We start from the raw sequence: 15,339 nt of genomic DNA, 5'->3' as shown, positions 1-15,339 counted from the left end.
CATCTGCGCCTGCATGCCGGGCATGGCGGGCCTGTTCCGCCGCCTCAAGAAGCGCGGCACCGAGTACATCCGCTCCCGCACCGGCGACAGCAACAACGCGTCCCAGGTGCTCAAGAGCGGCAGCCGGCCGGGGCTTAGTTACTTCAAGAAGGGCAACGGCGGCGACGGCATTACCAAGACCACCGTCGTCTCGGTCCAGCGCACGCGGGGTGGCGGTGACGACGCGAGCGAGTCCGAGGTCGAGCTGGTCAACCGGTCCAAAGAGAGCCATAATAACTTCCAAAATGGCTTTGGGGAAGCGGTATAAAAAGGGCAGGAGAGCGTTTCTATGTACTATTTTTTCTTCCAGCTGTTCACATTTCATGACCAACAAAATAAAAAAACACCAAATAACTTCATACTTCACTTACAGCAGCTTGCCATCTCGTGATCTTACGTTGCTGGAGTCTCGATGATGGCTGAAGAACTTGACATGTTCTTGACATACGATGTTGATGGGTAGGGGCCATAGGCGAGAAATCTACCCCTGCTGGCCGAATGGACATGAAACGGCGACGTCCACTCTTCGGATACACTTGAGTCAATTAAGCGACAATTACCTCACCGCCTTGGATCCCAGAGGTTTGGCACCTGGTCGTCGCTTTTGGGAGGGGTCTGTCTCAAGTTGCAATAATTTGTCCGTCAGAACCCGTCGCGTTTGGCACCATCTGGCGGGAATAAGAAGCCTTCTCTATTACCGCACCGCCTTCAGACATTCCTTCACTTTGGATCAAGGACAGGGACCGGTTTGGCTCTTCCTCGCGCTCATTCGTTCCCCCTTTTGAGGAGAAGACTACGGCGCGACGTCACATCTATAGAAGGTTGATGTTGGTGTTTCCAGACCAACGATTACTAACTGCCGGAAAATATTCTCCAGATATACCCACCCGCCCGGCGCATATGTTAGGAGCATAGGCATGTGGTAAGTTACCCATGTAGACCGCTGCTTAGGAGCCCGCCCTGAAACTGGTAACGACCAGGATGGTCTTCCACTATTTTTGCACGTGTGTCATCATAGATTCGGTCAATAAGCCTGGAGAAGAGTCGATGGGTGAATCTCATTGGGGATCCGCAAATCTATCTAGCCAGGGATTAAGTCCGATCAACCACGAGGGCGTTTAGTAATGGGCGCGTACGCACGACACAGCCCGACGAAGATTTTGGTTCCGATGGAGAAAGAGAGACACCAGGCACTTTTGTTTGCTTCCGGCATATGATGCTGCTGATGTTTGCTTCCGGCCAACATAACATTAGAAATCCAGGCCCCGCGGCTGAATACAGGACATCTATATAAGGATCATGAGGCGGGCTTTACCGTCGGTAGCCAAACCTAATGTTCATGACTAAAGTAGGTACAGGAACAGACGGGATACAAAAAGCAAGACCACCTCCAGGTTCCGATCCGGCACGTCCCAGAGAGATATTTTATCCACTTTCTATACCCATCGAACTTGCCTAATCCTTCTAGTTTCTGCAACAGAAAAATCTTCCACGCGATCTGCTGCTGCTGCTGCCCAAGTACCGTGCTTGTGTGGAGCTGCTATAACCGTGCTTCTTCCCTCTCCCGGTGGAGACCCCTTCTTCCACTCACTTATACCGTAAGTCCGGTTCGTTCTTCTTCCATGGGTGGATGAGACAAGAGAAGAAGAACATTTCTATATATATATAAGTAAAAGCCCGGTAGAGGAGAATTTCCTTTTGCCCCGGTAAAAATAAACGGTATGTACGGCATCATCACATCATACTCCTCCATAAAGAAGAAAGAAAGCTCAACTCCTATACTACTATAGGTCTTAGACACCTCACCCACGCTTTTTCTGAACTCGGCTTGAAACCGAAGGCTACTATATATACATTACCCACACTATCTATCAGATATCATCTTCTACACACACAGATCGGGGCGGTGAGTCAGTAACAAGTGATAACTCAAATCTGCAAAGCAACTGGAGCCGCAAAAGGAAACAAAATGGGAAGCGCTTTCGAGACCTCGGGCCGTTGGGTCCTCGACTCGGCCCAGGCCGGCCTTTCGTCCCTTCACTTCGACGCTGCAGCGCCGCCGCCCGTCCAGCTCGGGCCCGAAGAGGTCCTCGTCCGAATGCACGCGGCGTCGCTCAACTACCGGGACCTGGTCATTGCCAAGGTAAGTCCAGACGAGGAAGGGATACATACATGATGTGTGATGTATCAAACTGCACTTAAGCACACATGCATATACACAACCCTGTGGTCCACACACACACACACTCTCTCTCTCTCCTATCACCGTCCCCCATCCACTTACACCACGCAAAAGAAAAGAAAAGAAAATACTAACCTCTCCCCCCTCCGAAAAGGGCAAATCCTCCACCATCCCCCTCCCCCGCAACCCCCAACACGACCCCCGGCAGCGACGGCTCCGGCGTGATCCTCGCCGCCGGCCCCTCCGTCCCCTCAGACCTAAACCTCCACCCCGACGCCCGCGTCGTAACGCACCTAGCCCCGCACCTAGCCCCGCACCCCGAGACCGACGATACATTACCCGGCTTCGACGACATCCTGGCCGGTCTAGGCCAGCAGACCCCCGGCACGCTCTGCCGGCTCGGCGTGTTTCACTACTCAGCCCTGATCGCGCTGCCTGACTCGACGACCATGTCCCACGAAGCGGCCGCGACACTGACCTGCTCCGGCCTCACGGCCTGGAACGCCCTCATGGGCATGCGCGGCCGCCAAGTCCGCGAGGGCGACTGGGCCCTCATCCAGGGCACCGGCGGCGTGAGCATCGCCGCGCTGCAGATCGCCGCGGCCGCCGGCGCCACCGTCATCGCGACCACCAGCTCCGACGCGAAGGCGGAAAGGTTACGGTCCCTGGGCGCGCAGCACGTCCTGAACTACCGGAGCCAGGCGGACTGGGGCGCCCAGGCGAAGGCGCTGACGCCCGGCGGGCGCGGCGTTGACCACGTCGTCGATATAGGGGGCGCGTCCACGCTCCCGCAGTCGCTCGAGGCGATTCGCAGAGACGGCGTCATCACGGTGGTGGGCATGATCGGTGACTCAACCAACAACGAGATCCCGCCTGATGCTATGAGCGCGCTCTACCGAATCTGCGTGTACCGGGGTGTGTTGCTGGGAACGAGGAACATGTTCAAAGATATGGTCCAATTTTTCCACGACAAAAAGATTGAGCCAGCCGTTGACGATGTCACGTTTCAGTTAGAAGATGCGATCAAGGCATATGAGAGATTAGAAAAACAGCAACACTTTTCCAAAGTTGTAATCAAGATGGTATAGTAGGGTACCATATATTCAAGTTTAAATGGAGAACCACGCAGCTGTTTACACTAAAGCCTTCTCTATCCGCATTGCTGTGCCACGCTCCTGCATGCAAATCTGCATTGCTAGGTATACGCCAAGAGCATATATATCCGAGGACGCAGGCGGCTCCGCTGTAGAACCAGCTCGTAATTTTCCGTACGGCTGGTACTACTCGACCTTTGTCCTTCAACCTTTCGGCTTGGGCAAGGGAGGTTCGGTCTGTGGGCGTGTACAAGACCAGAATGTCGGAAGCGAATCCGACGGAGCCAGTACTTAAGCAGTGACCTCTGTCAAAAGAATCATGCTGTTCCTGCAACCCCTTCATTTCCTGATGTAGCCTTCTGGGGTTGATATCAATTTCTTGATACGTCATCCCGCTCATTTCTTGGAGCCATAGCGCTTTTGCATCATCTTCTTGTAATGGCCCTTCTTTCCAGACGTCTTGGCCTCTTGGATCTGGCCATACTTGCTCTTGAAGCGCTTGGTAGAGTTCTCCTGGTCCATGACCGACTCGAGCAGCGTACGCTTCTTGTCCTTCTTGGTCACTCTGTTGGTGAAGTACTCGGTTCTGCCCTCGATCATGGTACCGACGTGGGAGTATTCAGGGATGCCCCGGGAGTTATCCTTCTTGCTGCGGAATTGTCAGTGACTGCTGGTGTTGGCAACACGTTGCATTGGGACTTACTAGTGACGCTTAGAGTCGAGGACATCACGCATCTTGAGGAGCTGCAAGTCGCGCTTCAGCTGCGGGGGTGAGATCAGTGCGAGGCAGGTTGTACCATGAAGCGCCAGCATCTGTCTTGGTAGCCTATTGACAAGTCGAGTTAGTGACGAATGCCAACAACATGTATTTCGGGCTTGTACAATGTATCAAGTGTTTCGCAGTCAGTGTAACTATGATATTAAGGAATCACCGAGTGCAGCAACACCCCCATGACGGGGGTGGGACGCTGCTCAAGATATATTGGGAAATTGTCATCACGCGAAGAGCTGTTGGTGTTTTGAGAGATGAAAAGAAAAGTTGGTAACATACCCTATCCTTCTTAGGCACCCGCGGAGGCGGGATGTTCAGAGCAAGCTCGCTGGAGGGGTGGGCTCCTTGGCGACAGCTTCCTCTGCTGCCGGGGCGGCCTTGGCCAGTTGGGTGGAAGACGACGGCTTTGCGACATCGAGCTTCGCGGGCTTGGTCAAGCTGGTGGCATTTTGAGCGCTGGCCTTTGCAGCCAATCGGGCCTCTGCTTCTTGCAGAAGCTGCTCGATCTGGTCTTCTGTGAGGCTGGCAGCCGTTTCTGCCATGATCGCAGAAAGAAGAATGCAAAGTCGGAGTGGGAAGAGGAAGTCTGGCAGAAAAAGTTTCTATTGAGAAGATTATGGTGGAGCTGCTGCAGGTTGTGGCTGGGTATCGGTCTATCAGCGACGCTCCGGTCTTTATCAGTTGGGCCCCGCCTGACAAAGCCGCCCAAGCCTCCCAGGGCCCATCCAGCAGGCGGCGCTGTCAAGGCCTGAAGCCACCAAGCCACAACCTGCACCAGGGACATGGAAGCGATTCGTTGCCACATGCGACGGGCAACTGATTGGGCGGTAAGCTACACACCACCTCACTCGACACACGAGATTCTCGGGGGTGGTGTTGTACAGTTGTCAAGACTCCCCTTGAGGAACTGCATGTACATATGACATGTTCTCTCAGAGAGTCGGCCCTGCGCACGGCAACTCGATATTGCATGATGTGAAGATGGCAAGCAGGAATCTCTACCGAGTGCCCCATTTGCTGCCGTCACACTCTGCATAAAAGCAAGGAAGACCGGTCAAAATGCTTGCCTCAAGCTGTACGGTATGAAGTGTGAGGTATAGCAGGTAGACGGTTGGACATTACTTCTTCCGGCCAAGCGGACGGGCCTTTTGATCGTCTAATTGGTTGCTCTTGTGGTATATTGTGTCCTATCCCCATCCGTTCAGAGCACAGAAGGGGGTAGGCAGTTGAGGAATGCGGCCCAGGCAGGCTATGGAAGATTCCGCACGATGCGCGATGCTCGACCTTCTGTAGAGCATCGTGGGATTGTCGTCTTTAGCCAAAGCCTCGTCTGGCTCGTTCCTAACCTGTCCGACGGACAGCAGGCAGAAAGACCGGCACCCTGGTCTAGTCCATCTCGGCCGGCTGATGCCCAACCGCGTTGCGTCAATGCCAGCGCATAATGTTCGGTCTTGCTTCGTTCATATGTACCTACTCTACATTATGTACTCAACAACTTGGTTCACTCAGCAGGTGTCGGAGGCAATCTGTTTCTTGAAGGGAAAAGAAGCGCATGGAGACTCTCTCTCTCGAGTGCATCTCTCTAGCTTACATACATATCTACTACATACATACTTCTTATGCAGTCCCAACCCTACACCGGTTGACCCGTCTTCTGACCCTCTATCTAACATACCATCGGCCATCGATACCTGTCCTATTTTCGGCTGCTTGGCCCATCCCGATTTTTCAACGTCATTGCCCAACTCGCTATTAGTGCTTTGGGACCCCATTCTTCAAATACCCGGTGGACGCGGGCGACGTCTCTCTGCTCCTCTTTGGTTTGCTCATACGTCTTGTTTTGTCTTGGTTTTGACTGCTTCCCACTCTGCTGCGATCGAAACCGGGTACCATAGCACCATTACGGAAGAAGACGGGATAAACAGAACGGGAAAGAAGAAGAAGACGACGACGACGACACGACGAAGGAACACAGCACTTGTAAGTCTGCCGGATTCCTATTCGATCTGATTGAATCAATATCATTTCCATTTCAATCCAATGAGAGAATGGAAAAGCTACGACCACGGCTCGACCCGCATCTTTTCTTCCTCTAAGATCATTAGCAGGCCTGTCACTGTCGATGAGCCGTTCTGTCTGGTTGTTTCATCGCTACCCCAGCTTTTGCTACTCTGCTCCGGCCTACTGCTACCAGCCTACCACCTCCTACACTGTACGACGCCCGACGCTGATTGATTGATTTTTGGTTCAAAGCAAGCATCCCCCAAGCGCTCTCCCGCACCAGCGCACCAGCGACCCGAGAAAAAAAGCCCCCGAAACCAAGCTCAAGCGAATCGAAATTCGTCCTCTCGCTCCGTCAGACAAGGAAAAAATCCCCACTTGGCCTTAGGTTACGACGGGAAAAGCAGCATCGAATCATTTCTCAGTCCAGCCATCGGGAAGTGGCCATTCTTCGAGGAATTTGGGAACTTTTTTCGCCTATCAGTGACCACCACACCGCCCCTCACTTGTCACCACCAGTCGGCAAAAGACGAGACATCCCAGTTCACGCCGTTCCAAGGCCAAGAGCACACAAGCTTGCAAGCTTGCGGACCAATCAGGCAAGTCAATCGCAGTGAGCATCCTGCCTATCCTTCTGCCACTACCACCCCAGCCTGCGACGCCTGCCCAGCCTAGCCTATTGCCTACTGCCTGCTACCCGCCACTCGCACTACTTTCCCACTCCCAGTTTCGAGCAATCGATCAATCAAATTGCCCTGCCTCTCAAAGCTCGTTACATCATTCGCTCAACCACCAGCACCAGGCGCAACACACAACTGGTTGCGGACTCAACCAGTGTAAACAAATAACAACAAGAAATAATTTGAAACACTGCCACAAAGTCGCCGGCGTCAACTGATATTTGCTGACGTACAATCGGGCAGCGCAGTTTTTGTGATACTCGTCGGACCGCGGAAAGAAAAGAAGGAAAGGAAGGAAGTGCGTTGTGTGTGTGCGTGTGCGTGTGTCAAAAGTAAGACGGCGCCGCGGAAAGAGATAAACCTTCCCCCGCGCGTCGCGATCGGATTGCGCCGAGTACTCTCTCACACACTTTTCCCTCCCCTCGCGTTTGCCTGTCAGACGGGAAACTCAAATCGTGCATTCCCGCACGCCTTTTATTCGTCCAACATCTCTACCTACCAGGCAATCATCCCGAGTAGCTGCAACGGCCGAGCCCGCAGTCTGCAAGTATGGATCAGCACAACCAGCAGTCGTCGAGTAGCCACCCGCAGCAATCGTCGAGGAATGCCCAGGGTGCTGCCACCAACAATGCCGTATATGATACCGCTCACGGTGGCCACTATGGTAAGTCAAAAGATCCGATCACTCGAGCAAGCAAGCAAGCACCTGTGGTTGCGCAATCATCTGCCTTCTGTGCGACGTCGCTAACCATGTCTCTATAGGCGCAAGCGCCGCTGTAAGTCAAAAGTCCCCGCCCCCAGTCTCGATTCCTCCTCTCTGTCTCCCAGTGTTATTTACATTAGCCCTTCTCGATCTGTAGCTCGCCAACTCCGGCTATGCTCCCGCTGAGCTCTACACCGGTCCCTGGGCGAACGTACACCAAGGTCTGCACGGTCAGTACAAGGACATCCTGACCACCTACTGGCAACAAACGATCCATCACCTCGAGTCCGACAGCCACGATTACAAGCTACACCAACTGCCGCTTGCCCGTATCAAGAAAGTCATGAAGGCCGACCCGGAAGTCAAGATGATCTCGGCCGAGGCGCCCATCCTGTTCGCCAAGGGTTGCGACATTTTCATCACAGAACTGACCATGCGCGCATGGATCCACGCCGAGGAGAACAAGCGCCGCACTCTGCAGCGATCCGACATTGCTTCGGCTCTGGCCAAGAGTGACATGTTTGATTTCCTCATTGACATTGTCCCCCGTGAGGAGGCGAGCCATGCTAAGCGGGCGAACCCCGCTCAGGGTCAACCAGCTGGCGGCGTGCCCGCAGCACCCGCATCGCAGATGGGAGGCCAGCACATGCCACCGCCGAACCACATGGACCCGAACTATGGTATGGGCGGCCACCCTATGCCATCCGACCAGGATTATTCTCGTGCGCCCAACATGTACAACCCGGTCCAGCCTGGCCAGGCCCTCAGTACGGCCAAGCACCGGCACCTATGTATAGCGATATGGACCCCAACAACATGTACTACCCGGGAAGCATGCAGCCGCAGCAAGTAAGTTGTTCCTGCTTTGATCACACACCACACTTATACCCCACGTCGCGAACTCGATACTGATCCAACCTCCCCCTAAATAGTAGTATCGCAGCGGCTCGACGGAAGAGGAGACGTTACCGCCTCCCGAACCGGCGCCAACCGAGTCTAGTCATGTTGAGTCCTCTGAACAGACTGCTCAGACTGTCTTGCCCTCCAAGGAGGGCGACGACCCTGGAAATCGGGACTAGGTACGTAGCCAAACCCACTCCGAAGGGACACCAAGGAGTGGGAACAAGTTAATAACTTGTTTCTATTGGCAGCGTTGCCGAATCCCTCTTGTCGACTGACTATTATTTCGCATTCCTTCTCTCGTTTATTCACGAAAATCCCTTGGCTTCACCGGCTATGGCGTAAATGGGGTTTTTTGAGGAACGTTGCTTTTTTGTTCCTTTGATGGTAGATAGCCCACAAAGTATATCCAGTTTGCTGATGATTGTGGTTTTGGGATTTCATATATTACTGCGAGGGTTATTGCATGAGCTGACGATAAAAAAATTGAATGTCATGATACGGGAAAAAATCATCTCGCTTCGCTTTCGTTAACGTCGTCTCGGATATCATGTGCTGAACGGTAGTGATTGCGTTGGTAGGTCTTGCTTGGGTTCAGTGACGTAGCATGAATTAGCCTCTACGATTTGCCTCCGAATCGCAAGTTGGAGGAGAAGTTGGCGAATCGCTGAGCAGCTTGGGCAGCTTGCTGGCTGGCACTGGGACCAGTGATTTGTGAAGTGAGCCTGCAGCAATGTGGTGTTAGCATTTTGATCAAAGCAATTTTGAGACATGCGTATGAGGGCAAAGACGTACTTTTCCAGCAGAACCGGCCCGTTCATGGCGTGCACGCGACTGTACTTCTTGTTACGCGTGGAGATGTCGAAGAACTCGTCCGTGTTCTCGCTCTGGAGCAGCTGGATAGTCTGCTCGAGCTCGTCGAGGTTGCTGCGCAGCATGAAGCCGTTCTCGAGCCCGTCGACGAAGTCGGTCAGATGGCTGACGTCGAGGGCGAGGGCGGCGACGCCGTTGGGGTTGATCTTCTTGACGTCGTTGCTGAGGGGCAGGGCGAGGATCTTGTCCGAGGCGTGGGAGAGGGCGTCGAAGTAGATGAGCTCCTTAATCTCGCGGGGCAGGCCGAGGAGGGTGCTGTTCATGATGTTGGAGAGGTAGCGCGTCAGGGTCTGCATGTAGTTGGACGGCTCGGTGGGCGTGGTGATGCCGGTCCAGTCGTACTCGGCCGTCTCGACGAGGTCGTCAATCTTGGAGTTGACGAGCTCGAAGATGCGCTTCTCGGCCGTCTTCTTGTTGTCGCGGAACTGCTCCGTCGCGGCGAGCTTGAGGGGCCCGCCGGCCGACGCGGACGAGCGGGCGCGGATCAGGAGCTGCTCGAGCTCTTGGCAGGCCGTCTCGAAATGCTCCAGGTTGATGAGGATCTGGACGATTTGGCCCAAGTACTGGGTGCTCAGGCGCTCGACCAACGACTGGCAGACCTTCTCGGTAAGGAGCTCATCAAGAGACTTGCGCAGGGTCTCGTCGATCTTCGTCGGGTGCTGGAAGTGATCGTCGGAGAAGAAGTAGAATTGGTTGAGGAAGTTTCGAATATCAATACAGCAGAGGGGATACATCTGGGAGAAGGGAAGGACGCATGGGAAAGTAAGCTCGCTGATGTCCTTGTCCTGCGTGAACCAACTGACGTTGACCACCTTCTCATACTCTTCCACTGAGTTGATGGCCATGGGCATGTAGTCATCCGTGGAGACAATTTCCTGGAAATCATCGCTGAACCGCCGCTTCAGGAGGTCGGCGTACTTGTCGAAGAGTTCCACTAAGAACTCATCCAGCCTTGAAACGGAGTAGCCCCAGCCTGCCATAGTCTGGACAAAGAGTGCGATGACCCCCTTGATTTTGAGCAGAATCTCGGCGTTGCCCACTTCACCCAGAGCTTTCGTAGTGAGTGAGATGGCGGCCGAGCACATGGAATCCCATAGCTCTTCGACATCGATAGCTGTACGTAGCTGAGGCACGCGCCTCATCGTGGCCTTCTCAATGATGGCGAACCCAGCAATACCCTCCAGGAGACTGCTCAGAGAGGACTCGTCATCGCTGGTAAGGCTGACCGACCCTGGGATCAAAAGTTCCTTTTGCCGCCGCCTTGTGGCTGCATAGTCATTACGGAACCTGTCATTTTGGCCGAGGGCATCGTGGATATGCAAAGCCTCGAATAGGGGTGTGAAGTCAACTTGCAACTCCTCGTTGTCCAAAACATCGAACTCCTCACTTTCGTCAAAGACCAGCTCGATGGCCGAGTTTAGCTTGAAATGACTGAGAAAATCGTCTGCCTCTATCCTTTCCCTTTGGCGAGACCGACGCATCTCGGTGTGGTAAAAGGCAACTTCTCCCAGGAACTGCGACGTCTCTCGGATACGAAACAACCACGTGTTGAGGTCATTCATGACAGCCTCAGAAATCGACTTCTGCGAGGCCGGTATGGATTTCTGAATCATGTCTGCCAGCTTGTACTGCGTCCCGTACTTGTTCTGGATCATGGGGATCAGGAACTCGTTCTGCATATCCTCGAGGGACTTGAGCGCGGCATAGTACTGCTTCTTGCGGATGAGCTCGTGGGCGTTGTTGACGGCATGCAAGATCTTGAGCGACTCCTTCAGGGCATCCGAGACATCGGATATGTTTTCCCGCACGGCACGCGTGCTGACCAGAGCCTGCTTCTGCTCGGCCAGCTTCTCCGTGCTCTCCTGAATGGACTGGTTGAGCTTGAGGATTTCGGTGGTCAGGGTGACGGTGCCCTGGCGGACATCTTGGAGTTGGTTGACCGAGCTCAAGAACTCTTCGTGTTTCGTTAAGCCGATGCGCTCGATGTCGGATTCGCGAGCCTCGGCATACTGCGTCAGGTTCTGGGTCAGGATATTCGATCGGTTGGTGTACGAGGCATCTTTCAGCACGGGAATTAACTGGTCCAGGAAATCAGTGTCGGATGTTGAGACAATGATTTGCTGCACAGCCGTGCCATAGTCATCGTAGGTCTGGACTCGTCGCGGAGCCATTATGGGTCGCGATGCACTCTGGCCGTTCGTGGTGGTTGTTTCAAGTAGCAGCAGTCGGGCGCGGGGGGCGCAAGTTGAGAGTCAACCTTGGTAGGATCACGCTGAAACGACTCTAGTTATTTTGGTGTGCTTCCGAAATCATGACAGTCGAGTTCCCGTCGGTGCCGGCTCTAGATATGCGGAAAGGCGTTAAGTTGCTGCCTGCGAGTGCTGACGGCTTTGTTGTTCCTGGATACGACAGCTGCCTGGACGGAGTGTTCATGCTTCAAGTTGCGACTTGGGATTCGATTGAGGATCAGTGCTGCAGTCACAGTGGAGTGATCCCTGTAAGCTGTAGGCGCGCCGCGCTAGTTTTATCTTTCTACTGTTACCCCCCACACATTTTACCCCCTAAGGATCACTACCTCAGGTTTGGATGTTCACTAGCGATAGACCAAGCTCCCAAGCTCGGATATAGCTTCTCAGCCTCCCTCTCCCCTCAGCTCGTAAGGTAAGATAAAATGTATCTCAGGGTAAATATCCCGTCGAGTATTTGCCATTGGATATTTGACCCGCCAGTATCCATTCAATCACTGTTTGAAACTGTTACGCATTAAAGGGGCAGGGTGCTGATATTATCTTTCTCTCCATTCATCACCCGGACATTTGAGGTCAACCCCCGGCCTGCACTGGTAGGGGATCAGGACAGGCAGGACCCAGCACTATCAAATATGCAGGGCGCAGGTGCTGACTTTGTAGGGTCTTGGATGATCAATGCGTAGTAATACCCGTGTATACACACAAAATCGGTATACTTTCAATACATACCGGCTCTTTTGGAAGTCAGTAATGGCGTAATGGCAGGTAGTACGCAGTAGTAAGTGACACTTGATGACAGACAGCCCCAATGATGATGAACTGGATTCAATGTTGGCCAAGGTATGCACCGAACCGACGGGGCCCTCCAGGGGTAGCACAGGCCCATTTCCTGCATGCAGTTCAGCGCTTACGCATGCTAATTGCTTATCCACGCATGCTAAACCCAAGTGTTGAGTGCAACGGTTCGACGTCAGGATCAGAAGTGGCAGGGTGGCTGGACCTTGCTTGTTGCTTGACCTGAGAACAGCAGAACACCTGAACAGAACTGTTCCAATCCTGCCCTTGGCTTTGGCGAAATTCGAGATTAGCTGACTGACTGACCTACTGCGGCCGTCCGGGGAGAGTCAAATGAACAGATAATCCCAGAGGATCTCCGACACCTGTGTTCCTTTCTCCGACTGCATAATATATTGCCAATGCCTTTTTCTCTTCCACATGGACTTTACCTGATCTTCCCAGTATAGTTTTCGGTCGAGTATGCATTTACTGCGACGATGATGTGGCGTCATAGGGACAGGCGTTCAGTCTGGTCATTGCTACCGATCTGGGTCCCTCTCTTCTTGTTAGTGGCCGGGGTCCAGCAGGTGCAGGCCCAACAACCGGGCGACGATAATGCGAGCAGCACCGGCTACACCAGCGGCAGCACCAGCACCAGCACCAGCAGCTCCGCGACGATAACCGCCCACGATGCCACCCGATCGCTACCACCCAGCACCACCGCCCAGTCGACCTGCGAGTCGCGGACGGTCAACTACATCACCCACACCCTGCCCCAGCAATGCCTCACGACGACGCACTCCTCGACCCCGGCCCCCTCCACCGAAAGCGCCGCGGACCCTGCGCACCCAACGCCTCCGACGGCGGCGGCAGCTTCTGCCAGCGAGGCCGCGCAGAAGGTCGAAGAGGAGCACGAGCTGGACAGCGACGGCAACGACCTGAGCACGGGCGCATTCATGTCCTTTGAAGAATGGAAAGAAATGATGTTGAAGAAGGCCGGCCAGGAGCCCCTAGAAGCCCGCACCCGGAAACCGCACGACGGCCGCGGAGACTATCCCGGGGACGACCTGGGCTCTATAGGCGAGGAGGGCGAGATCTCCCTGGACTTTGACGCCTATTCCGACAAGATCTCCGAGATCACCTCGTCGGGCAAGCCCGTACAAAAGCAGAAAAAGGAGAAGGAGGACCAGGTCGAGAAAGTGGCCTACGACGAGGGGCTGGCCCACGTCTACAGGAGCAAGGACGCTGGCAAGACGTGCAAGGAGAGGTACTCCTACTCCTCCTTCGACGCTGGAGCGACGGTCATCAAGACGAGCAAAGGAGCTAAGAATTCCAAGGCCATCTTGGTCGAGAACAAGGATTCGTACATGCTGCTCGAATGCGCCACGGCGAACAAGTTCTTTATCGTCGAGCTCAGCGAGGATATTCTCGTCGACACCGTCGTCCTGGCCAACTACGAGTTCTTCTCGAGCATGATCAGGCAGTTCCGCGTCAGTGTCAGTGATCGCTACCCCATCAAGTCGGATAAATGGAAGGTCTTGGGCGACTTCCAAGCGCGCAACTCGCGAGATATCCAGCCCTTCCTCATTCAGAACCCCCAGATTTGGGCAAGGTACTTGCGCATCGAGATCTTGAGCCACTATGGCAACGAGTTCTACTGTCCATTATCGCTCCTCAGAGTGCACGGGACACGTATGCTGGACTCCTGGAAGGAAGCAGACCCCGCAGATTTCGAAGAAGAGGAACCTAGTAAGGCAGCCCCTGAGCCAGTCGCCGCGGAGACGGAGGCACCTGTACAGGAAATTCAGGAAACCGTAGAAGTAGAGGAGCCAATTTTAGTGGAGGAGGTCGTGGCTGTACCCGAGCAGAGCCTCGTGTTACCTTTCTGGGACGGCTCATATCTCGAGCGTGAACTCCAGCAACGCACCACATGCAAGATTTCGGATTCGTTGTCGAATGCTTCTTCGTCTGCAGTTGGAGAAGACCCTAAGCCAATGCCCGAAGCCCCTCTCAAGGATGAACAGTCTACAGAGTCAAACAAGGCGCAAGCTGAGACGGCTCGCCCGTCGTCTCAGAACCCAACAACAGAACCAGCTGGTTCTGCCAAACCGACCTCTTCAACAGCTCCGCCCTCCGCCACCTCTGCGGTAGCCAACTCGACTGAAAACCCAACAACCCCTAAGACTTCGGCACACCCAGTCGAATCAACACAGTCCTCTGGGCCCCCTATCCCACCAACCAAACATACGATTCCTGCTTCTGCCAGACCTTCGAACACAGCAGCCGCTAAGAGCAAAGCTGCTTCCGGCTCCAGTTCTGTGAAGCCGCCGCCGCCCAAGTCCTCTCCTAATATGAAACCCGGGTCGACAGGCACGTCCGCTTCGCCGCGCAACCGGACTACCACCCCCACGAGCTCCGCGCCTGCCTCGACCCCGACGGTCCAAGACTCCTTCTTCAAGCAACTGACCAAGCGCCTCCAAACGCTCGAGTCCAACACGACCCTGTCACTCCAATACATCGAGTCCCAATCGCAGTTCCTGCAGCAGGCCCTATCCAAGCTGGAGCGGCGCCAGGTCGCCAAGGTCGACCTCTTCCTCGACACGCTCAACAAGACGGTCCTCTCGGAGCTGCGCGACCTGCGCGTCCAGTACGACCAGATCTGGCAGAGCACCGTCATCGCCCTCGAGACGCAGCGCGACCAGTCGGAGCGCGAGCTCCTGGCCGTCAGCTCCCGCCTCGGCGCCCTCGCCGACGAGGTTGTCTTCCAGAAGCGCATGGCCATCGTCCAGTCCGTCCTCCTGCTCGGCTGCCTCTTCCTTGTCATCTTCTCGGGCCGCCTCGCCAACGGCGGCGTCGAGCTCTACTACCCGAGCCAGTTCCTTCCGGGCAGCGGAGGCGGCGGCGGCGGCGGGAATAGCCGCATGGGCAGTCCCATGTATCCCAGCACGCCCAAAGCGGGCGTTAGACGGGGAGGCGGGGAACGCACCAGGAACGCAGCCCCCCACGGGTCTGCGCCATTCGATCGAGGAACCGGATATGAACACCCCTCCTCAACAACGACAGCATAAA

The 15,339-nt window shown here is 54.7% G+C and overlaps 6 protein-coding genes across 6 annotated transcripts; 4 read left to right on the top strand and 2 right to left on the bottom strand.

Moving 5' to 3' along the window:
* Positions 1-13: 13 nt before the first annotated feature.
* PG997_015232 (uncharacterized protein) lies at positions 14-307 on the top strand (the record flags this gene model as incomplete). The annotated part of the gene is made up of 1 exon (XM_066819546.1): positions 14-307. The coding sequence occupies one exon, from the start codon at positions 14-16 to the stop codon at positions 305-307; it is 294 nt and encodes a 97-aa protein (XP_066660431.1).
* Positions 308-2,008: 1,701 nt separating this feature from the next.
* PG997_015231 (zinc-containing alcohol dehydrogenase) lies at positions 2,009-3,309 on the top strand (the record flags this gene model as incomplete). The annotated part of the gene is made up of 3 exons (XM_066819545.1): positions 2,009-2,182; positions 2,243-2,268; positions 2,376-3,309. The coding sequence occupies 3 exons, from the start codon at positions 2,009-2,011 to the stop codon at positions 3,307-3,309; spliced, it is 1,134 nt and encodes a 377-aa protein (XP_066660430.1).
* A 402-nt stretch (positions 3,310-3,711) lies between these two features.
* Positions 3,712-4,629, bottom strand: PG997_015230 (uncharacterized protein; the record flags this gene model as incomplete). Its single annotated transcript, XM_066819544.1, has 3 exons — positions 3,712-3,964; positions 4,019-4,077; positions 4,441-4,629. The coding sequence occupies 3 exons, from the start codon at positions 4,627-4,629 to the stop codon at positions 3,712-3,714; spliced, it is 501 nt and encodes a 166-aa protein (XP_066660429.1).
* A 2,688-nt stretch (positions 4,630-7,317) lies between these two features.
* On the top strand, positions 7,318-8,550 carry PG997_015229 (histone-like transcription factor and archaeal histone; the record flags this gene model as incomplete). Its single annotated transcript, XM_066819543.1, has 5 exons — positions 7,318-7,432; positions 7,531-7,544; positions 7,629-8,206; positions 8,269-8,320; positions 8,407-8,550. The coding sequence occupies 5 exons, from the start codon at positions 7,318-7,320 to the stop codon at positions 8,548-8,550; spliced, it is 903 nt and encodes a 300-aa protein (XP_066660428.1).
* A 440-nt stretch (positions 8,551-8,990) lies between these two features.
* On the bottom strand, positions 8,991-11,415 carry PG997_015228 (exocyst complex component; the record flags this gene model as incomplete). Its single annotated transcript, XM_066819542.1, has 2 exons — positions 8,991-9,096; positions 9,167-11,415. 2 exons carry the CDS (start codon positions 11,413-11,415, stop codon positions 8,991-8,993), a joined length of 2,355 nt encoding a protein of 784 aa, XP_066660427.1.
* Positions 11,416-12,767: 1,352 nt separating this feature from the next.
* PG997_015227 (Sad1 unc domain protein) lies at positions 12,768-15,338 on the top strand (the record flags this gene model as incomplete). The annotated part of the gene is made up of 1 exon (XM_066819541.1): positions 12,768-15,338. One exon carries the CDS (start codon positions 12,768-12,770, stop codon positions 15,336-15,338), a length of 2,571 nt encoding a protein of 856 aa, XP_066660426.1.
* Position 15,339: the final 1 nt, after the last annotated feature.

Source organism: Apiospora hydei, assembly GCF_038363865.1.
Source record: "Apiospora hydei strain CBS 114990 chromosome Unknown utg000011l_segment0_segment0, whole genome shotgun sequence".
Lineage (NCBI taxonomy): Eukaryota > Fungi > Ascomycota > Sordariomycetes > Amphisphaeriales > Apiosporaceae > Apiospora > Apiospora hydei.
The sequence above is the reverse complement of the archived record's forward strand: the minus strand, read 5'-3'. Positions and strand labels throughout refer to the sequence as shown.